At 35.5% G+C, this 24322-nt stretch overlaps 1 protein-coding gene across 5 annotated transcripts in view; it reads left to right on the top strand.

Annotated features, from left to right (window-relative positions):
• The first annotated feature begins 2237 nt into the window (after positions 1-2237).
• FAP (fibroblast activation protein alpha) overlaps positions 2238-24322 on the top strand; it is a 63000-nt gene continuing 40915 nt past the window's right edge. Inside the window, exons 1-11 of one of the 5 annotated variants that reach the window (XM_006176812.3) lie at positions 2238-2439; positions 3704-3883; positions 4214-4298; positions 12329-12427; positions 13406-13500; positions 13970-14044; positions 15454-15506; positions 18794-18866; positions 19566-19686; positions 20688-20842; positions 22803-22906. In XM_006176812.3, coding sequence (XP_006176874.1) covers positions 3878-3883; positions 4214-4298; positions 12329-12427; positions 13406-13500; positions 13970-14044; positions 15454-15506; positions 18794-18866; positions 19566-19686; positions 20688-20842; positions 22803-22906 — 866 coding nt within the window. In that variant the 5' untranslated portion in view covers positions 2238-2439; positions 3704-3877. Of the gene's footprint in view, positions 2440-3606; positions 3884-4213; positions 4299-12328; positions 12428-13405; positions 13501-13969; positions 14045-15453; positions 15507-18793; positions 18867-19565; positions 19687-20687; positions 20843-22802; positions 22907-24322 lie in introns of those variants that run through there. The other 4 variants (XR_004319891.1, XR_004319892.1, XM_032479575.1 and 1 more) reach the window with 4 other exon arrangements.

The raw sequence follows: 24322 nt of genomic DNA, 5'->3' as shown, positions 1-24322 counted from the left end.
TCATATTCTCCCTTATGTAACAATTGTGGTTGTTACAGATTCAAGAGTAGCTTAAGCTCTGTCATTTGTCACTGACGTTATGTTACGCCACTTCTTCCAGATCTATACCTATGTGATCGTAACTATGAGCTTTAAGATCTTGGCTCTTCCTAGCCTAGGCCTCAGATCTCTTTGATGACGGGTATTCTGATGAATCCCTTAATTTAAACAAGTACCTGGAGGAAGACCTTTTAACTCTAGGCACTATATATCTATTGTCCTGATTACTAGACCTCAGTTCTAACAAAACCCTAACCAAGTTAATATTTTAGACACATTCCCTGTAGAGTCAGACTGTGGTCTTTTGAGTCATGTGTAGCAATGATCTCTGAAAATATGAGAATTAGACATACTCTAGCTCTAATATTCTACCATCATGCCCTTAAGATGTCTCTCAGTAGAAAATCAATGAGATGTTAATTAAAATTAAATATATATATATATATTTATTTATTTATTTATTACTTTGGAATCAGCTTCAGGAATTATCACAAAAAAGCAATATAATTTTAATAACACTGGATCCTGTCAGAATTTAGGCAAGTTACCTTTCAGGGCTCCATTTACTAATCATTAAAATGAGTTTTGGTATGAGTTAAATGAAATGTATTGAAGCACTTTGTATAAAATAGTTGACAGGAAATTTTTACTGAATCTGAGGAATCTGAGTGAGGCATGGCCTTCTTGGGAGCAAATTTTTATTTTAAAGTATAAAATCAAGGCTTATGTTTGTTCCACTCCCACCCTCTTATCACGCATCCTTAAATGATCTATTTTAGTTTTTGGTTAATGAATGCATCTCTCTTTCTTTTTCTCTCCATCCTCAGATAAAAAGACAACATCCCTATTTATCTTTCAGCATGGTCTTAACCTTCACACTCTAGGAATATATAGTTGAATGTATTTTCTGGGAAAACGCCTAAGTCAAGATCATTTCTGGCAGACACACGATGGCTGTTTCTAAATAGTTCTAGAAAGCTCTCCTAGTAAGCTGAAGATTTATGTTATAGTTAACTTGTCCAGGGGGCTGGATTAAGCCCAAATTAAGCCTTATAAGGTCTGTCTCTGGAAAAAGCTCAGTTGAGCCTCTACTATCTTAATTCTTCCTCTTAACTATTTACAAATCAGTCATACTTTCCATTTTGGCAGCAATGAATAGATCCAGAGTTGCTTTCTGATGAAAATAGGACTTGAATTAAGGATCACAAACATACGCTATGTTTACTTTCTGTCTCTCCTCCTGGGTCCATGCAGGCATCCACACACCCATCAGAGCACTCTTCCACTGAGCGCAAGCCCAACATCAGGTTCGTTCTCAGCAAGAGCTCCAGGAAGGGAAACAAATATGTTAGAACCTAACTTGTCATGCTTGTAGTAAAATGTAAGCTCCCTGGGGACACAGACTGTGGCTTATTCACATTTGTTTTCCCAACAAAAATGTTGACTGGATGCTAACTGTATAAAATAAGAATAGTAGTCAATTTCCTTAATGTTTAAAAAAGTGTTAGCATAAACATTTCAACTCAAAAAGGAGAAAAAAATCAGGAAAGATGTTATAATATTAAAGGAATCTAAATTTTTGTGGGAGTACCTGTTTAGATGAAAACTAGAGCACTTATACACTGTCTCAAAGGGAAGAACATGTGTGGTTCTGTTCCAAGCAATATATCCCTAGCTCATGGAACCAGATGGAAAACCTCTGGACAGCTTTACTTCTGGAATCAGTCTCATTTTCCTTAAACCATTCAAACCAGTAAGAATTTTCCAGAAGTTGCAGTTTGAATCACCCAAGTATCCAAGGAAAAAACAAACAAAACTAAATAAACGTGGTTTAGCCTCATAATTTTCCTTCTCACTGATAGTTTCAATTTAAATTTGTCCCTCTTAAAGCACCCTGATTTCTCTTTAGATCTTGTAAAATGAGTTTCTTGTGGACACCCACACTTGACTATAACCCTAAGTGGTACTCAGACTAGTCACATGCCAGTGCCTTTTTAATTGCTAAAGCCAATAGTATCCATTTTAATTACACCCTAGTCATTTATTACAGTCAGTTTCTCTTCAGGATATAAAGTCTTGGAAATAACCCACTAAAAAGTATTTGCGGACTTTGGGGCTTTGGCAGGCTGGGACAGAACTTCTGAGAACACGCTGTGTGAATTTTCCAAAGAAGGCAATCAATCTGGGAGGGCCCACATGGGAGCCGTTCGTCTGGGATCTGGCTGGTGGTTTTTATCTTGGGTTTGAGGATTTCACAATCATATGGAGATGCCTACAAGCATATAGCATAACTTGGATGTTTATCTCAATGATTGCTTCAGTTTGTAAAGAGCTGGTCCCATCACCTGCACAGGAGGGAGGGGCTCCTCCCCAAGCCAGGGTGGCTGCATCTCTCTGCCAGTAAGTGCTTAATGACTCATTTTCCTCAACAGAAATTTCATAAGGCTGGAATTCGGGGAGGGATGTCTGGAGAGTGTCTGAGAGGAAGTTCACAAGCCACTGTCCTGCTCTTTGCTGGAGAAAGCCTCCCATGGTAGTCAGACTGGTTGACTAAAGTGAAGAGGAGCAGATTTCAGGAACGTGTTTTCATTATCATTCATGAAAAAAAATTCATGAAAGCTCACCATGAAGTTTGTTTCAGTCAGGTTGAGAACATTACAAATCTAGAGAAGAAAACCATTAGTGGAAAAACAAACACTAGAGGTTGACAACTGTGTTTATGTGGAACCACTGAATCTATCCAAATTCAGTATACTCCAAGCCAGCCAGTATACTCCAGGAAACTGGTGTGTGTGTGTGTGTGTGTGTGTGTGTGTGTGTGTGTGTTTTAACTCAGACAGTCATTTTACTGATCTCTCAAGTTGACCAATTGCTTTGGATTAATGTAAATTTAGCCAAAATGAAATTGTACATAAGACTTACTTCTCTTTTCAAATGCTTTTTAATTTATTTTAAAGACTTTATAATTACTAACTGTTCTCCTCTCTCAGAAGATATTCTGAGAGGGAAGCAAAAATATCACTTTTGCAAAGCCATTTTCATTCTTCCAAAGGTCTGCTGGTAAATTATTCTTACTGATCTTTCCATCTTTCTGGCCTGTGCATACACACCTAACCCATACTAAATTTCACCAGATGGCATTTTATTTCTTTAAAGTAAAGCAGTCGTGGGTTTAGACAGTTGAATTTTTAAACTTCTGTATTTACTGAAAGTGCATATGGTGCTATATGGACAAAGAAATTGTGCTGAAAGAAAAACATTTCTGTCTGCAATACCTCATAATCTCCCAGAGGAAGAAAAAAATGCAGTAATGTGGTGTACTTCTCACAAAATCTTATGTGGCTTTAATTTTCTTCCTCTGCTAAAAATTAGACATATGTGTACTGTACACACCTGGAAGTTACATTATTTTAAATTCTTTTGGTTACAGATAGAAAGGTTATACAAAACCCAATGACTTGCCAATGTGATCTGTAAGTGATTTCTAGAGGAAAACGAAACATAAACTTGTTAAAAAAAAAAAAAAAAAAACCTCTGTATGTCAACGTAAGCAGATGTTGGTGTAGAATTTACAAGGATGAGAAGGCTATAAAACCTCCCTTGAGCCACTCACAGTTCATTTCAAGGCCAAGAACGCCCCCAAAATCTGTTTCTAATTTTACAGAAATCTTTTGAAATTTGGCACAGTATTCAAAAGTCCGTGGAAAGGAAAAAAAACCTTGCCCTAGCTTCGGCTTCCAACTACGAAGACAGACTCGCTTCTTTCAACGGTTTTCACAGATCCAGTGACCCACGCTCTGAAGTCAGAATTAGCTAACTTTCAAAAACATCTGGTAAAATGAAGGTTAGTATATGCAGCCTCGGGTACTGCTAAAGCAGGGGGGCTGGCTATATTGAGCGCGATCAGAGTTTTCTATTGTTTAGAAAGTGAGGATTTGTACATAAGTATGTACTTCCTGGAGCGGGTTGGGATTGGGAAATTGTTCTAAATATACTGTAGAAACATTTGTCCTTGCAGAGCTGGAAGAATTCCAGCGATTATAGCCGGATCAGTGAAAGACAATTAAAAGCTTTGTGGGGAGGGAGAAATAGGATTTAGGTGTAAACAAAATCTTGCCCTTTCTACTATTTAGCAGAAGCCATTTATATGTCTAATTTTCTTTATTTTATGTAGACATGGTTAAAAATTGTATTCGGAGTTGCCACCTCTGCAGTGCTTGCTTTATTGGTGATGTGCATTGTCTTACGTCCTTCAAGAGGTAAGGATTTTCTGTAATTCGCTCTTTCTGCTGAGAATAGTTTGGAAAATGCACTAAGGCATGGTCACAAGTGATTGAACATTTCCTAAGTGCTTATTTTTCAAAGTCTGTTATTTCGAAGAAGACGTATAAGCTCCCAGAAATGTTGTTGAGCAACCAGAACTACTGAGGAATTTAAGGCATGGGTAGGAAGAGTTTTCCAGCATCATTTCAGCAATAGAAAAACCTAAGCACTGTTCTGTTTCACCCCCACATCTCTCCAAAATATATGCAAAATGACAAGCTTCGACAGGGCCTTTAGAGACAATATTTTTAACTAACATTGTGTTTCATTATTGGATTGCCTCATGGAAAGTAAGGATGAGTAAGAATGGAAAAGTTAAAACAGAACCTATGGAAATTTTTATGATGAGTCTTTCCAAAAATTTAGGGAGGCAGTCAAGAATAGAGATCTCGGGAATAGCTGTATAGAAAAAGAAAAATTGTTGTTCTGGAGGCAGCAGCAAAGAACAATCAAATTAGAAGATTAAATATTATTAAGCAAGCATCATGTTGAATGATAAATTGATCCTTTTTACAAAGACTTAGATTAACGTTAGATCTGACTTGGCTGACATTTAGTAGATAACGTGGACTGCTGTTGGGGCTCGTTTGGATTTAAGTTAGGATCCTGTCTATAAATATTTCAGTGATATTAAGGGAACAGGTTTTTATGAAACTATAAAAAGAAGCTCAAGTTCTAAAACAGGAAAAGAAAGCAATAATAATAGGTCTTGTGCCTTGGGGTCTAGAGAAGGGAAAACATTTGAACCAACAAACATTAAAAACATTTATTACCGTTATGTAGTGTTTACCTATCTCTGATTTCCAAGATGAATTGTGCTACAGTTTATAAAAGAATATTTAGTCATAGATAATACACCTTGAGAAAAACATGTTCTAGAGCTCAAATTGGAAATATGGAATCAGGGCTAAAAGTTTTTAAGAACCAGAGACAGTCAAAATGAGCCTTAAAAATCTAGCAATAATTAACACAATAAGCACAAATGAAAATAATCTTTCCATAGGATTATTAAATACTAATCAGTCTTTTATTTACTTATTGCTTATTATATGTAGAGCAAAGAAGTTATTTTCATTTCAGTATCCTTGTGAATTAACAAAAATTATGTAATAAAAATGGAATAACTTACAATCTTTATTAACTTTTATTCTCTTTAAGAACAAAAATAAGATTGTTCAGTATATAATAAAATTTGTTCATATAGATTATGATTTTATACTTGGTAGAAAAACCCATACGATAGGCCTCTTTAAAGGAACAGGAATGAAAAACTGCATGTCAAAATATCAGATAATTTAGATGAAAAGAACAAATTTTCAAAAGATACAAACAATCAAAATTGACTTAAAAACAAATTTCTTCTGTATAGCACAGGGAACTCTAGTCCATATCTTGTAATAATCTTTCATGAAAAATAATATGAAAATGAATATATGTATATATATGCATGGCTGGGACATTGTGCTGTACACCAGAAATTGCCAGATTGTAACTGGCTATATTTCAATGAAGAAAAAGAAAGAATGACTAGAATACTTGAATAAAACTATGACAACTGAAAAGATTGATACAATGATTTTAAAACTTCCCACAAAGAAAACCCCAAGCCCAGTTGGCTTCACTGGTAAATTCTACCAGACATCTAAAGAAGAATTATTATCAATCTTTCACAAACTCTTTTAAAAAATAGAAGGGAAGAGAACATTTCTCAACTCATATATAAAGCCAGTGCTTCTGTGATACCAAAACCATGGAAAGATGTCACAAGAAAAGAATTTACAGATCACTAGTAGTTACAGACCCATATTTCTTACAAATACAGACGGAAAAACCCTCAACATAATATTAGCAAGCCAAATCCAGGAACATTTAAAAGGGATTTACACCAAGACTAAGTCAAACTTACCCTAAGAATACAAGCTTTAACATCTAAAAATCAATTACTATAATAAACTGTATTAATAGAAAAAAGAACAAAAATCTCAGCAGACACAGAAAAAGGAATTAACAAAACACAGCACTCTTTTGTTATTTAAAACAAAAAACAAAAAAACCCACCACTCAGCAGACTAGAAACAGGAGGAATTTCCTCATCTGATAAAAGGCATCTACAAAAAATTCACAGCTAACATCATACTAGTGAAGGATTCAGTGCTCTTCCCCTAAGATCAAGAACAAGAGAGCACGTCTGCTCTGACCACTTCTGTTCAATAGTGAACTGGTGGTTATAACCAGAACAGTTAGGTAAGGAAAAGAAATAAAAAGCATTCCGATTGGAAAGGAAGAAGTAGAACTATCTTGATTTGCAGATGACATGATCTTGTCTACAGAAAATCCTAAGGAATTCACTTAAAAAACTGTTAGAACTAATGAACAAATGTAGAGAATTTGCAAAACACAAGATCAATATACAAAAATCAACTGTGTTTCTGTACATTAGCAATGGACAATACAAAAAAAAGATATAAATAAATGGAAAGAGAGCCTATATTTATAGGTCAGAAAACAATATTTTTAAGATGGGAATATTACCCCAATTGATCCACAGATTAAATGCAATCCCTATCCAGGTTCCAGATGACTGTTTTTTTTTTGCAGAAATTGATGAGCTGATTCCAAAACTCATATGGAAATGCAAAGGACCCAGAATAGCTACCTTGAAAACAAAGAACAAAGTTGGAGGAATCACATTTCCTTATTTCATAAGGAAAGCTTACATAATCAAGACAATGTGATACTGGAATAAGGATAGACATATAAATCAATAGAATAAAACGGGGGTTAGGAAATAAAGCCTCACTTTTATGGTTAATTGATTTCAATAAGGATGACATAACAATTTAATGGGAACTGTCTTTTCAAAAAATGGTACTGGGACAACTGGATATCCACGTGCAAAAAATGATGTTGGACCCACTTCCTCACATATACATAAAAATTAACTCAGAATGGATTGGAAACCTAAATGTAAGAGCTAAAACTATAAAACACTTTAAAAACAAAACATAGGAATAAAATTTCATGTCCTTGGATTAGGCAGTGGTTTCCTAAGTATGACCAAAAGCACAAGCCACAAAGGAGAAAGTACATAATTAGGACTTTACTGAAACTTAATACTTCAGTTGCAAAGGATATCATCAAGAAAGTGAAAAGACTACCCACAAAGTGGGAAAAAAATGTTTGCACATACATACATCTGATATGGGACTTGCATCCAGAATATAGAGATATATATATATATATATATATATCTTACAGCTCAATAATAAAAGGTAAATAACCCAATTTAAAAATAGACAAAGGGTAGACATTTCCTCCAAATAAGATATAAAAATGACCAACAGGTCAGGAAAAGAGACTCAACATCATTAGTCATTAGGAAAATGTACATCAAAACTACAATGAAATACTAGGAATGAAATTGCAGGTGGAGCAGTTAGGCATCCATTACGGCTACCTAGTGAGAAATGGGTTGGCCTTGAAGGTGCAGGAGAAATGTTGAGAGTCAAGAGAGATTTGGGAGATAGAATTGTCAGGCTTGTGAGCTGGACTAAGGCAGTAGGAGGGGAGGGAGTACCTGTGAGATATGCAAGCGGAGATGTTGAGGAGGAAGTTTAATCTATTGCCTGGAATTCAGAGAAGGCATCCAGTTGAGGTCAGGTGTGGAGGTGGCGGTGGTGGTGGTAGTGAGTCACTAGGGAATATGTAACAGGAACCTTGGGAGAATGAAATGGTTGAGGAAAGTCTTCCTCAAGCTCCGAGTAACACAGTATGAGCCACACCACAATTCAATGCAGAGATTAGAGGAAGATGAGCTGGCAAAGGAGACTGAGTGGTACTTCAAATATAGTCAAGGTTTGCTTTCCTCTTCAGGGTCACCAAAATGTCATTTACCCATGTTCTCACACGTTATGTTAACCATACCCTATGATCTTTACTGCTTTAGAGATCACACACACACACACACACACAAGCCCAAATTAACATTGCACAACAATAACACAATACACAAAATGAACTTTAAAAAAATCGACAATTCCTTTGAATAACTTATGTTGTTCAGTGTTATCTGTAGAGCGAACCACGGAAAATACTTTCAGAAGTGAGAGCTACTACTTTCCTCAGTGAGACATGAAAAGCTTTACAGTGGCCTCTTTGCTTTAACAAAGCTCAAATTGTCTCATTTTTCTCTCAGTGTTCATCTTGAGGTATAATTATTCTAACCCCCTTGTGTGTTGCTTGGTTCCTGACCTGATTTTTGTGTTTGTTTTGTCTTTTTGTTGTTTTGTCACACATGTGTTTTCACTTTAATTCTCAGTATAGTGATAAAGAGCCCAGTCTCTAAAACCAGATGGAGGTGGATTTGAATCTCAGCTTTGTTATGTAATAAGCAAGTTACTTTATCTCTCTAATTTTCATTTCTTAATCTGTAAAATGGTGTTAATAATAGTACTTATATCAGAGAGTTGCTGTAAGTGTTTAATGGGACCATGCGTGTACAGTGCTTGATACTTCTTAGAACTTAGGAAATTGTAACACTTCTTATTACTGGTCTAAAGCTAACTCAGCTCGACTTTTTCAAAGTTGTCAGCCTTTGCCCAAATATAATATTGGTTTTAAATAGCATATTTCCCACCCTAATATTTTCAACATTTGCTCCTGTGGTGCTCACTCCAGAAACAAAACATGACCAGATGTGATGGTTAGAGTTATTGCCCCTTCATGGACAGCATCTCTGCAGAGCCAGCAGAAAGACAGGTGTGGTGTTCCCCAGGAGCCCACATCGCTTTCCTTGGGGGTGGCCTCAGAAGCATCAGTTTCAAATCAAGTGTGAAAGTGAGAACAAAAGGACCTCCCAGTCATTTGTGTTCCCACTGGATAAACCATATTTTCTTATGTAGTTTATGATGACTATTAGAGATATTCGACATCAGATGTCTCTGCTTTGACACTTATTCCCAATTTTTCAGGACTAGAAAATTAAATGGCAGAAATAGAAACAGAATCCTAATAAATAATAAACAAAGTTTTATGAAAGAAGTAGGAGAAGTGAATCAATCCTTATGTGTGAATAATTTCTGTGAATTGTTCTTTCTTGGAATCACAATTGGAATAATTTTGAGCTTTGCTTTAATAAATTGAAAATGCAAATAATTAAAGTATAGTTAGAATGTTTCAGCAGTGTTATGAGTAACTGTGCTAAAGGTGGGCCAAATGGAATACAAGGGTCCTATCAGGAGTGTTGATAAGTGTCAGTTATGTATAGAAGAGAGATATGCTTCCAGAATTCATTTCTACTTCTGTTCAACTATTTTGAGTTTAAAAATTATAGATGCCAAAACAAAACTTCCAAAGTGATCAAATGATTATAATTAAATATTAAAAAGATGTTATTTGGAAAAAGGCATGAAAATCCCCATATTCATTCAATAATTATTAATGGAATAATTTTCAGGTGGCTGAAACTTGCTTAGTGTGATTGATGCAAGGATACTTAAATAGGGAAATCTATTATTTAAGTCATTAGCCATAATCAAAGTATTATTTATGCTAAACAAAAATGATATCACCAACATTATGTTCACTTGTTGAATTAATATCAAGGAAGCTTTTTGTACTATCTAGTTTTTTTGGTATTCACAATAAATGGATTTACTAAATTTAGAAGTTTTTCATCTATATGTTCAGGACTATGTAGACATAGATTAAATGTATCTCAAAAGGAAAATAATTTCTACTGCAAATAGTGTTAGAATTTCCCCTTTACATTAGAAACAGACTGCAATTTGCTCTTGAGAGAATTAAATAAAATTGAATTAAAATCTTAGCAATTATTCTAATACTATTGTAGTAAAATGATCTTTTGTTCTTTGAATGGAAATATAAAATCAGTGGTAAGAATTTTGCACAAGACCATTTAATTAAATAGAAATACTTTTTATTATAAATAATTGTATGGCATGTAGAACATTACTTAAGATGCAAAGAGAATGTACAAAGATGATTACTTAAAAAATAGAACAACCTACTGTTATTAAGTATTTAGTGTCTGATTACAAAGGGGTTATCTGCTACTTATATTCTTATAGCCACCAGAATAATTTTTAGTAAATTAAAGAAATAACTCATGGTCCTAACTGAAGGTGTGAAGCATACATACATCAGTGTGAATCAGTTAAAATAGCAGAAGATGGTATTGTCCAGTTGGTCAATTGGACCTTATCACATGGCAGTATATTTATGTGACTATAAGGTTAATAGAGCACATTGTGTCTCAAATTTCAAAATCTAGTGTGGTAGAACTGAACAGTATTAGCATTTTCTAGTCCAGTCTTTTATATTACAGGTGAGCAAATTGTGATGCCAGAGATGACTTACCAAAGTCATATAGGAAATTAGTAATAGAATCATTCTGTAGAGAAGACACAAGTATTGTCCACCTGTCTGTCAAGGCTCCATTTCACATATTCATTCATTCACCAAGTATTTATTAAATGGCTATTATGTGCTAGACCCTAGGGATGTCATGATGAGCAAAACTGGACATGTTCCCTGGCCTTATGGTGACTGTTTTGAGAATACAGTAGGAGGTGGAGAAATATTAATAAAATAATCATTCAAATACAAGCAAGATCACAAACCAAGACAAATGCTCTTTAAAAAGGGAACCTGGCCTAATGGGAATGTGTAACAAGGGAACCAGACTTAAGCCAGGGGGTCAGGAAAGGCTTCCCAGAGGAAGTGGCCCTTAAATTGAGCACTAAAGACTGAAGAGAAGTTACAAGGAGAAGGGAGAGGTGCAGTAGCCCTGGAGAAAGAAATCTGAGGAACAGAAAGCGCAGCATGTTTGGAGTCTAGAAAGTAATGAGAGAGGGGCAAGAAGGGGCTGGAGAGGTAGGCAGCCCAGACTATGGGTAGGGCCTATAGTCCACACTAATATTTTTGGTCTTTATCTTGCGAATCGTGGAAAGCTATGAAAGAGTTCAGCAGGAAGAGCAAGTTGCAGCTCATGTCTTTGGCAGTTTTATTTTTACATGAGCAAATACCAGATTCATATATGCTCTTCAAGGTGTAGGACACTTTTCTGTAACTGGAAAAAGGGCAAGGTGGGAGCAATGAAGAACAAGAATATGCATACTGAAGGGTTGGAAGTTGGTTGCCAATAGTTTCTGGTATATCTGTTTCAGGGCTATATAATGAATTTGTTCGGTGAGTAGGATCATATTTGAAACATAATAGTGTTTTGAAGGATTCAGTACAGGTGAAATTTGCTTGTGGTTTGTGAGCTATATTAGGTTAGCTTTTATATGGAAAACGTCTACTCTTGGAATTTCCAATATCATTTGTATGGATGATGTGATTTTCTTTTCTTCTGGTCCATTTTCTCTTTATAAAAATCCCTAGTCCAGATATGAATTTATCTACTATTGGGAATGTCTCTTTTGAGATATCTGAAGGTAAGGATTCTGGCTGATGTCATCTGACCAGCTGGGATGCTAAAATACATCACTGATAAATCAGTAGAAATTCAAGCTAAGCGTATGTGAGCAACTACAATGAACTGCTTAAAAGACTATGTTTTTCAGTCAAACCTATATGGTGTGCAAGCCCAGCTTTGCAAGGCCTAGAATTGTTGGAACCTCATCTCATCTTCTTTTTTAAAAACCTCTGACAACTCTTCACTGCTTGAAGAATAAAGTCCTCACTGCTCAGCATCGTCCTCCTCCGCACCCTTCATACTCCTTGAGATTTGCCCACCAGTGTTCCCTTCCAGGCAATCAAACTACTCTATAAGCCTCATTAGCCCGTCCCTAAAAAAGGAAATAATACTCTGAGTTATTAAGACAGGAGTTAAACAAGTGCTTAGCAGTGGCACATCTTTTAATTATATGAGAAAAGACAGATGAGAGACATTTGAGTTGTTAATCTTCTTTTAAGTAATGATATGTTTCCTCCTCCCCCAAAGTTCATAACTCGGAAGGAAGTACAACAAGACCACTCACACTGAAGGATATTTTAAATGGGACATTTTCTTATAAAACATTTTTTCCAAACTGGATTTCAGGTAAGTGAATTATTTCTTTACCATTTGGGGTTTTTTTAGTTCATTTTTTGGGTTTTGTTTTTATTGCCAGAACATCTCTATGGTAACAGAAGCCAACTCAGTTGAAATGGAAAAAAAAAAGAATGAGCAACTATTTAGATAAGTCAAGTGGCCACCAGAGCACTTTTGACGGAACTATTTAGACTGGATTTGCCCAATAGTAATGATTCCAACAGTAGGTTTAGCAGAACAGGAAAATCTGAGGCTGCTTTGTTAGAATAACCGTAGCACATGGTATAGCTTTTCAGAATGGGAAATAAGCACTTATTTAGAAGAGGTCGTGAGAATTTTACTAAGAGAGAAATTCCATTGTTAATCTAGATAATCCGAGAAATGAACAAATCCTACCTTGACAACAAATACTTTAAGGGTCATAAAATTGATATTTGCATATAGATTTTCAAAATAACATGTTGTCAAATGAGTCTAAGCAGGCAAATGGTAAGAGTAACTAAATTGTTTATAGTATTATAGTTTATATCTAAAGTGATACTAAACAAAATGGAATATTTTCATTTTTCCCTTGCATATAATAATAAAATGCATATAAAACAGATTTTAAACTAAATCAGACAACCCAAATGGAATATACATTTTTTATTGCAAAAGAAACATATCATTTTAAACTAGCTTATCCTCTTTGTAACACAGAAGAAACCCAAATTTGTTACTAAGCACCTTAAACTGGTTAGAATAGGGCTGCTAATAGCAAGTATGGCATTTTTGTATAAAGTAGAAAAAAAAGCACCCTTTTCTCCCCTCCACCATCAATTTATTATTTTATTTCAACTTGTTATTTTAAATTTGACAAAGCAGTATGTACTGGACAGAGAGGAGAAACAAAGTAAGTCTGTGAAATAAGAGAGGTTTCTCTTTTTTATAAATGTATTTCCTGTTAAGGGAGGTCATTTCAAGTTTTGTTTTCCTTCTTGTTTAAAGGACAAGAATATCTTCATCAATCTACAGATAATAACATAGTATTTTATAATATTGAAACAGGAGAATCATATACTATTTTGAAGAACACCACCATGGTATGTATCCAGCGTCATCTTCCTCTTCAAAAACGCTTAAAACTGACCATAACTGAGTTCTTAATTCTTATCTTATATGATGCCAGTTCCACAGAGCAAGCAAAATACTAGCTGATTTGGAGGAGACAAGGGCAGTAATCTAGTGAGACTAGAAGAGAGAACTGGAGAATAACTATGGTGGGGGAAGGAGCTGAGAAGGCAGGTTGAGTCCAGAACAGGTATTAAGAATTTGGACTCTGTTCCTTGGTCATTGAAGAGCTTCTTGAAATCACAAAGTATATTTTACCTATCACATCCTCATCCTCTAATGTGTAGTAAATTTCTTTGTATATAGTAGGTACTACGTAAACTTTTAAATAATTGCTCTGAATGTGTATGTGGGAGTATATCAATGATACAATATTCTTTTATAAATTTATATGGCTCTGTTATTTTTCCTGTATTCTAATCAACTTCTTCATCATTTCAGAAAAGTGTGAATGCTTCAAATTATGGTTTATCATCTGATCGGCAATTTGCATATCTAGAAAGTGATTATTCAAAGGTATTAACTGTTTAATTTGGGTGTATCTTATTATATCTCCTTTTAGCCCACAGATTGGTTTATAAAAGTAAGAGGGAGCAAGAATCTACCTTTATCTCTAAATATTCACAAAGTTAATGCAATTCTAGCTGAGCCCCAAAACCCTAACATATACAAATAATTCAGAATTTGGCCTTCTTGCCTGGTTATCATCAGCCAGTGGAGACTACTTTCCTCTTTAGAGGAAAACTTATTTGAGGGGGTACATTTTTCATCAGAAAAAAAGCTATTTGGCATCATAAATCATTAGTCAATTCTCACATACGTTAACTTTGTTAATGTTTATTATGATTGAAAATGGAAAAATCAAGATGCAGATTATTTAACTTACTTGCTCAAGCAAGCTCATATACAGTCAGTGGTGGAGCAGGGTTTAAATCTGTGTCTTTGAAACCTAGCCTAGGAACATCCCACGGAGATGGACCGACTTAGCCTGAAGTTGTAGGGGGAAGATAATCACCTTATTTTTTCTACTTACACTGGCAAAAAAGCAGAATTTACTATGAATTCCAACTTCTAATAATTACTTTTAGATCAAGAACCTTGTGTTTTAACTGCCATTTTTCATATTCTACTTGAGATGCCAAACTCCCTTAATATACAAAATGAAAAGACAAGCTTGCGCCTCCCGGGTGGTCCAGTCAACTGACTATTTTCCAATGAACCAGATTTTGATCACCAGCAATATTCAGAAAGACATGTTTCAACCTGCTGGAGCTTCTTTGCCAAGAATTTGAAAGCCCTGTAAGAAACAAAATCCAAAACAATATTTGCATTATTCACTAACCACAGAACAAATAAATGAGAAAAGAGCAGTTTTTTTTAAGGAGGAAAATGTAAGCTATATACCTTTTATTTATTTTTAAAATTTATATTATTTTAAAAAACTACACTGAAGGAAAAGCAAGCATTTTGTAACAAAACTATATATTGAATGAAATCCTCTTTATCCAATTTTAAAGGGTATTATTATAATGAATTACCCAAGTGCAGGGTATTCCTTTTGGGACTTGGAAATTATAGTGGTTTTACTTCAATCAAGGTAAAGCATAAAGGGAACATTTTTAAGGATAGAGTGTGTCAGAGAAAAGCTTTTTATATTAAGAAATGTCTTTGGATATGCTTTTTATGGAGTGAGGGTTGAATCACTGCTGAGATTAGTTCTGGAATTTGGACGAACAGCACAAAAGTCCACAGTAAAACTCTGTAAATGAGACTCATTTGGAATTGAAACATGTCTTTCCTAGTGCCTTGTGAAAACAGTCCTTTTTATAATTCTGAACCTTGAATTGAGTGATCTGTGATTATACATTGTTGACCTAAGCTTTTTAAGAATCATAATTTTTCTTCGCCTCTCTTCTTCCTGACAGCTTTGGCGATACTCTTACACAGCAACCTATCATATCTACGACCTTAGGAACGGGTAAAACTTCACATCTATTTATCAATACTACCTAAATCTTATATAGAGACTTGATTTGAGATGAAAACTGCATTTTTTTTTTTCTGATCTTAGTTTCTTATTTCTTTACAACATATCTATACCCATCCAACTTAAGGAACTCAAAGAAATACTTCTTTGGAATATTCACCCCTTTTTACTTGACTGATATCTTACATTTTTATACACAATATAGTTTTTTCCCCTAATTTTGAACACCAAATTATACATATACAATTTATGAAAGTAAACATGCATAAAAGTATGAAAACATGCATGGGGAGAGGGGCTCCTTCATTGGAAGGAAGCAGAAGGGAGGGAGATGCCACATTTAATTTAAATTTAATATCTTTTAAATTTAGATGCTAGCCAAATTATTATCTGTTATATTGTTTCCTTTATTTATCTATATGTTTAATTCTTTGGAACATTTACAGCTTAAAAGAAAAGAATTAAATGAATGAGTAGGTAGACAAAGGACTGAGGGAGAGAATTTCTGCAGAAGGAACAACATGTAAAGGCCCAAAAGGAAGGGAGAGCACAGAGTGTTCAGGAAACTCAAAGTAGGTCAGTTGACCTGAAATTAGAGGAGGGCATGCGTATAGTAGGAGGTGGTGCAAGGTGGGGAAGGAGCTGAGGCCAGAAAGCATGGGCCAAATAATAATGAGGAAACCATTAAAAACAATTTAGATCTCGTTCTGATGACAATATGGAATCACTGAAGGGTTTTAAAGGGGGAAATGACACAATCAGATTTGCATCTTAGAAAAATCACCCTGACTAAGAATCAACAATGAATTGGTTTAGTTACTCATCTTAATGTGATATCTTATTTGCTGTTATATAAAAGGGAAAATAATTAAATGGCTTGAAGAGGTATTGGAAAATCTAATGGTCTATTTCCCCTTTTGTCTAGCAAGAATACGAAAATTAAAAAAAAAAAAAACAACTTTATTTAATTCTATTAAATGTTCAACACAGGATAGCTCTGATCTTCTTAAAACTGTCAAATTAAGAACCAGGGACTGCTGTGCAATGCAGAATCTAAATCCAACCAGTGCACTCTGAGTCTTTCTCTTCTCTGGATCCACACTGTCACCAAATTCAAGAAGTATTTATGGAGCACCTACTATGTGAAAAGCATACAGGAGGGAGACACAAATGTGCTTGAGGCACCAACCCTGCTCTCAAGAGAACGTTAGACTAGTGAAGTGGAAACCTTACTCTTTCAGAAGAATTTCTTAAGGTTTAATCATTTCCTTGTTTTTTTTTTAATCATTTTGAAATTCTCCATGTCCTACCTATGCTGAAGTTCATCAAATTAAACAGCATTCCAAAAGAAGATGACACTACTAATATTTTAATCATCATTTGTATAAATTTGACGGCCTAAAATCATTTTAAACATTTAGCTTTTGTGCAGTGAATTTAATCAAACCACTATTCTGTCTGTTTTTCCTGGACAGCTATCTAATTTGCCAGATTGTCTTTTTGTCAGGTAAACATACCATAATCTAAGGAGTGAGGAATGATAAATTCATTGAGATTCGAGGCAAGACTAAGTATCACAAATTCCAAGTCTTCTATGTGCCTCTGAAGAGTTTTCAAACATCTACTGCAGAGAAAGTGAAGATAGCTCTAGTTTCAAGCAAGGGGGGATTACTGAGGAGATGACAGCCTTTGTAAAGCACTCTCCCCCACTGTTTCTCATACTGTTAATTATTCAGAAAACTCAGACAATGGCAAGCTGTGGTGACTTGCCAGCCCTGAAGAGAGACTGCACTGAGTTGTCAGGTTGGCACTGTCTGCACCATTTGTATAGATGATTCCATGGCTTAGGGAATCTCAGGCAGTGTTACAGTGTCAGAGATAGCTGGACACTGGTTTGAGACAGAATTGTAAGCCAGGGACAAATGTCTTCTCTTCTGGGTCATTCTCTTAACCATGCCCTAGTATGTTGATCTGTTCTGGCCCTTCCAGGGGCCTGGTGTTCATAAACTGCCCTCTAGCAGTCAGAATTCCCACTGCAGCACCAATGGTCTCCTTCCTCCAGGGACATCATTCTGTCTCCAATCAAAGCTGATCTATCCAGTGCCATGTTCCCTCATTGTTCACTACGCCTCATACCCTATGACCTAATAAGTTAAATCAAGGTAATGTGTGTTACAAGTCTTCACAAGTGTCCAAACTTTAGAAGAATGGGAAAAGCAGAAACGCCAAGCATATGTTAGGTCCAGGTTGGAGAGATCTTTTTGGAGAGGACGGACAAGGAGTCTTTCTTCGGGCTCCTCGCATATACCTTGGAGGCAGGTCTTGTTTGGCATCTCCACAAAAGCATTCTTAATGAAACCATTAATACGGTCTTCAAAAAGATAATAGTCAACATTTAAGCATGGCATTCTATGACTCTTTAACACTTAACAAAAATCTGAATCTGTAGTTCTTGCTGAAGAACAACAAAAGCTCCACAGTGGAGTCAGTCAATTGAGTAATTGCAGGGCGACTCTAAGCATCAAAGTGAGATTTTTGGCCAATAGTACATTTAAAATTTCCCCATGGGTGGAGGACTTTGCAAGCTTAAGGCATACTGCCCAGTATATGATCTGTTTTTCAGTTTAGCTTGAGATCAGATGTTCCTTTCCTTTTCTGATTTCAAGTCAGATCCCCGGGGAGATTGTCAAATGGCATCTTATTTTCAAAAATTTGAAATGCATATGCATTCACAGAGAGGGGGCTTGTGAATGAGAATGTGGAGGAGTACATATTAAACTTCAGCACAATTATAGAATTTCAGAGCTGGAAGGCACTTCAGCGACCATCTCAGCCCAGTGTGTACAAATTTTACAGTCCCGAGGGTTAAAAGACTTGAGTTTAACTAGGGGTCTGCCAAGAGCTAGCAATGTGATTTTTAAAAGCCATATAAATTCTCTAACCTCAAGTTTATTTTCTATAAAATGAGGGGGTTCCATTAGATAATTTCTAGAGAGAGTCCCACTTTCACAGTCTATAAATCTTTAATCCGTTCACCTCACTACAAAGGTCAGGAAACTCAGACCCAGAGAAATTAAATGACTTGTAAGTAACTAGTGAAGAATTGCCACCACTACCCCATGTCTTTAGTCCCATGTTGTCACATCCTTTTCGTTAGGTTTGGAGAAGCAGAGAGGATAATGCTTTATTTTTTTCTGTTTACACCTTTTTTTTTTTTTTTTTGGCATTGAACAGCAAGGTGTATTTATTTATTTATTTTCTTTCTTTTTTCCTTCTAGAGAGTTTGTAAGACAAAGTCAGCTTCCTCGTCCAATTCAGTATTTATCCTGGTCTCCTGTTGGGAGTAAATTAGTAAGTGTTTAAATTATAGAAGTGTTTAATCATTTAAATAAAAGAGGAGCCACTTGATTTTGGCCTTTGTTAAATTTCCATGCCTGAAGGGAAAAAAAAATACATTCATGACTATTTTAGTGGTTAAAAATGGGAAGAGTTTTGATAAATTGAAACCCATCTGAGAATTCCGCAAATCTCAAGCTCATGGATAGACTTCTTTAAATATCGCAGTCAAAAACTTTATCCTTATACTCAGCCAGAATGCGCTGTGCCAGAAAGCTCAGGAAAAATATGGTTTTCACAAGTTTCCCAGACTAGCTTCAGACAACATGAAATTTTGTCCAAGCTCTTATTTAAGGCCGCTAAATAAAGATTAGATCTGGCTAGCTATTAATATTCAGAGATTTTATTTGACTTTCTGTCAATATACATAATTATTTGGGTAATAAAGGCAACTAATATAATAGTAGGCTTTATTCTTTATTTAGTATATAGACTTTAACATCGTAATTTTTATGTTATGTTAAAAATCATAATGTTAATGTGAGTTGGTTGGTTTTTTTGACCTACTAAAGTGATATTTTAGTTGTAAATCATTTTTCATCTGGATTATCACTCTTTTTAAAGGGATTAGGCAAATAATTAAAACAAATATGCAGGCTTTATTGTATTTCTTGTGAAATTTCTCCTTATTAACTAACTTACCACCACTTCTAGGCATATGTCTATCAAAACAATATCTATCTGAAACAAAGACCAGAAGACCCACCTTTTCAAATAACATATAATGGAAAAGAAAATAAAATATTTAACGGAATCCCAGATTGGGTTTATGAAGGTACGCTGTATTATTTTTCTACTGCTGACGTTAGGCTTTTCACTGAAAGTAATTGCACACATTTAGTAACATTTAGACGAGCGGTATGTTACTGAGATGAATGGTGGCATTTCTGAAAGCTGTTATCAGGTTACAAACAGGACATGTGTGTTCTGGAAGAACAAAAGCTTGTTTCAGACTGGTAGAATTTATTTTCATAAGCATTATGAAATAGTAGTAATAATTGATATTCCAAGAAGTATATAGTCCTTAGATGCTATGTTGGTACATTTTCTTAGGTTTTTGGGTTTTTTTCTTGAGAAATAAATCTTTTTTCCAAAACTAAACAGCTGTCTATATTATTTTGCAGGAAAATACTCTTAGTTACTGATGCTCTCGTGAACATTGTCCTCTTTCTAGGTCATGTAGGATCCAGGACTTAACTGGACTTTAAAAGGTCTTCTAGTTCTTACCTTTGTTTATATATATATATATATATATACACATACACATATATATAATATTTAATATATTATATACATCTAATATTTCATATATATTTAGATACACACACACACACATATATATATGTAACTGAATTAATGGGTTTTTAAAAATATTCTCAGGAGAAAAATTTAACTTTCAATGCTTATCTCACTCTGCAGTATAATTACATTTCTCCTTCTGGTTAATTTAGGTGACTATAAAAACCAGTAGCTGACCCAAAGGGGAAAATTAATTATTGTTGAGATGTTTATTATTTATTTTAAAAACTGAATTTCTGATTAATGTCAATTCCTCAGAAAACTAATTGATGTCTGATATGGGGTATAAGATTAAACTATTCCTCTAAGCTCAGATTACTTATCTTTTGATAACCAAAGTACAGCATTGTCACATCCACATTAAATGAAAATTATTTCAGTCAATAAGTGGCTATACATAATGTGTTTTTAAACTGTTTACAAAGAGTTTAAGAGTAAGCTGTAATTGTAGTTAATATTCTAGTATTTATTTTTCAGAGGAAATGCTTGCTACAAAATATGCTCTCTGGTGGTCTCCTAATGGAAAATTTTTGGCCTACGCAGAATTTAATGATACAGAGATACCAGTTATTGCCTATTCCTATTATGGTGATGAACAATATCCTAGAACAATAAATATTCCATACCCAAAGGTATGTAGGATACTTTTAGCAGACGCTTCCATTTCCCTGGTGTCAAAATGAGCAACCAATACCATGAATAGAGGTGGGATCAACAAGTTTGGAGAGCTTCTTATCCTTGTGTATTGTAAGGCAAACATTGTACTGTGCTCTATTATTTATGTGGACATCTGTTGCTTTGGACATCTGGTTGTGCTGGATGAAATAGTCTTTGCAAAATCCATCGCAGAGTCTTTGAAAAACATATGGTCTAGATCATGGAGGAAAAACAAGCTTAACTTAATTTTAATTTTCTTCTCTTTCATGCTCCAAATTCAGGGTAAAGTTCTGTTCTGAAATTCCCTCTTGAGTTCTCATGTAAATGCCAACGAGAATGGGAAATTAAAATGTTAAATGTGATGTTCCTATCAGGTAAAAGGAGTCATGGTTATGATCTTTTCTGGAGAAACCTGATAGGTTAAGTTTATAAGCCTAGGTTCTCCTCTGTGGGAATTAGACATGGTGTGAGCCCAGAGTTTCTTGCATAAACATTCTAAAATTCTTAGCTTATCTACTTCTCATGCAGTCCTACTCCGCAAGAGAGGCAACCTCTATGCGCAGTAGAAGAATGGTCCGGTCACAGTGGATAAGCATTGTATCCTAATTTAACTTAGACAAGAAATTTGAAAGGGGATCAAACCATAAATTCTCCTCTTGTGCAAGTGATTCTTGAATGTAGTTCTTTGTTCTTAAGTCCCTATTGTTTTTACTTGCCAAGGGGAACGTGTCATGGATGGATGCAATGGGTCCCTATACATGACAAAGATGGGATAGATTTGCGTACACACAAGTGGATACCAAGGCAAGACAAAACAGCCATAGCGAGAAAAATAGAAATTCCAGATAGTCTAAAATTTATGTTAAAAGTCATTTGTGAAAAGACAATGGGTAGGAGATGAGTGTTTAGGTAGGAGATCCCTCAAGGATTGTGTATATAGTCTGAAAACTAGAGATGTTCAGAAGTGAGAGGTGTGGTAGCTGGGACCCAAAAGATGTAAAAGAACTTGGATCTTTAGGATGTTTAAGGGAGCAGGAAGAGATGAAGGAACCCAGAACTGAGGAGTAACTGAGACTGACAGAAAAATTGGGACCCAAATTCTCATATTTCTTTGAAGGTTGAAGTTATTGAAAACTCTGATGTTGGACTGAGAGGGGAGACACCTTGAGAGAAGAAGAAAGTCTCAGCTAAACGTCGGAGTGAAACAGGGAGGTCTGAGGAGACCGAATAGTCCCTTAGAGAAAGCCAAACAGCATGGAGCCATTTAATATTATATATCTACACTTTGTGAATTCAAATTATCAAACAATTATAAGATTCTCTTTTCCTGTGGTAAAATAACAGAGAAACTCTAAGAAGCTGTCTGGGCATAAAATATGCTTTCTTGTCAATTTGGGGCATGTGCTAGCACAGAAATCACAAAGCAAGAAAAGCATAAATCCCATGACACTTTATTTTGAGGTGAGATGACAGCAGTAGTAATGTAACCAGCTAGGAGACTGTTCGGTAATTGTCCTAGACTAAGTTATTCTTTACAGTCTCTTCCCAAAACGCATCTTCATCTGCACTCCCCTCAGCACATGGAGAAATGTTACTCTAATTATCCTGATAATGGTAAGAATGAGAAATATCTGTCTTGAAAGTCAAAAAAGAGAGTATCAGTTCCAGAACTGCATTTTCATGTCCAAAATATTTCCCCCATAAATCAAAGCTCCCTCATTAACCACTTAAAATATGTGTTTTCACTCTAGTTGGCACAATGTTTGTAATTGCCCTGCAATGAAATTCGTGGTCATGTTATAATTAGAATGTTTGCAACAGTAATATACTTAACATTGTTAGCTTATAAAAATATGCCTAAATTCCTCAAGTGTCTCTAAAATGTTGGTGATAACTAGAATTTTATGAGGTTACGTATCTCCACTTTCTTGGCAGGCTGGAGCGAAGAATCCTGTTGTTCGGATATTTATTATTGATACCACTTATCCTGGGCATGTAGGTCCCAGAGAAGTGCCAGTTCCAGCAATGATAGCCTCCAGGTATATTCGTCTCAGATGCTTCCCACCTTTTTAACTGAATTTTAACGCTGCAATTTCTTAATCAGGGTTTACACTTCCTTTCTAGTGAGTTTCTGATATACTATTAGCAAAAATAAATAAATAAAAATAGCATGCAAAGCTAAATACATAATAAAAACTGAAATTCACAAATAATTTTCTTATATTGATTTGAAAATATGAGTCCTTTTTGTACATTGAAAGATGACCAAAGTAATCCATCTAAGAGGTACTTCCCTTAGATGTGTGAATGTAAGTGAGGGATGAACAGGCAGATAGTAAAATTCATAGACATCCTCAGGCTGGCTTCTTTCAAGTCTGGCTTACTTTTCCTCCACCCCAGGATTTGTAGATCATGCTTATCACATGTGAATGACAAACAAGAGAAGATAAGCCAACCCGCTCCAAATAGTAGCATTTTCCACTAGATATAGTCTATTTGGAATGATCTGGTTGCAAAGTTATCTGGGGACTGATTGCAGACGGAAAGGAACAGAAGCATTCTCACTTCCCCTGCATGGTGCTCAACGTAGACCTTACCTAATGAGTCCTGCTCTTTGTGGTTGAAGTGGATAAAGGGAAGGGATCCCCCAAGCCCTGCCCGGTGGGCTGCCTCACCCTTTCCCAAACCCTAGCCGGCACAGGCTTGTCTCCTCTCCTCTTGCCCCATGAAGGAGAGTCAGCCAGGGCCAACTGATTGATCACTAATCGGAAGAGTAACCTCATCAGAGGTCTCTGCTGGGCTTTGCCAAGGTAAATCCACTCTGGGATCATCAAAAATGGCTTTAATCTTTTAAATTATCCATTATTCCCCGCCCTAATCTAGTTGATGAAAACTTGGCTAAACACATGTTTTGAGGGGGTGTCATTCCCCTCAGGAGGTCAGTGGAATGACAGAAAGAGCATCTTTAAGAAGTCACAAGGCTTGTTTGAACATCTGTAAAACACTAACAACATGATGGTAATAGCTAACATTTTTTGAGCACTCACTATGTAGTAAGCATAGTTCATAAGCACTTTAAGCCCTCTCAGCAAATCTTTACAGCAACCTTTAAAACTAGCCATTTTATTATTCCCCTTTTATATAGAAGCAGAGGCACGGATACTAAGTAATTAGCCTAAGGTAGTATAACTAGGAGGAGATAGAACCACAGTGTGAGCTGAAGACCCCTTCTGGCTCTGTGGTTCCTTTGACATCAATATCCAAAATTCTGTGGTTTGTTAACATTGTTGTTCTCTAAGTACAAGCTCTCCCTCAGATTCCAAGTAATCACTGTTGTCATTCATTGGCCTACACTTTGTGCCAAGAACTATTTGAGTTACTTTGCATATATCATCTGTGATTACTACTAACCTGAATTTCAACCCCTGATCACGGTCATAGCTAAAACTCAGCTT

This window comes from Camelus ferus, chromosome 5, assembly GCF_009834535.1.
Source record: "Camelus ferus isolate YT-003-E chromosome 5, BCGSAC_Cfer_1.0, whole genome shotgun sequence".
NCBI lineage: Eukaryota > Metazoa > Chordata > Mammalia > Artiodactyla > Camelidae > Camelus > Camelus ferus.
Note: the sequence above shows the minus strand (reverse complement) of the source record. Positions and strands in the feature narration are given on the sequence as shown.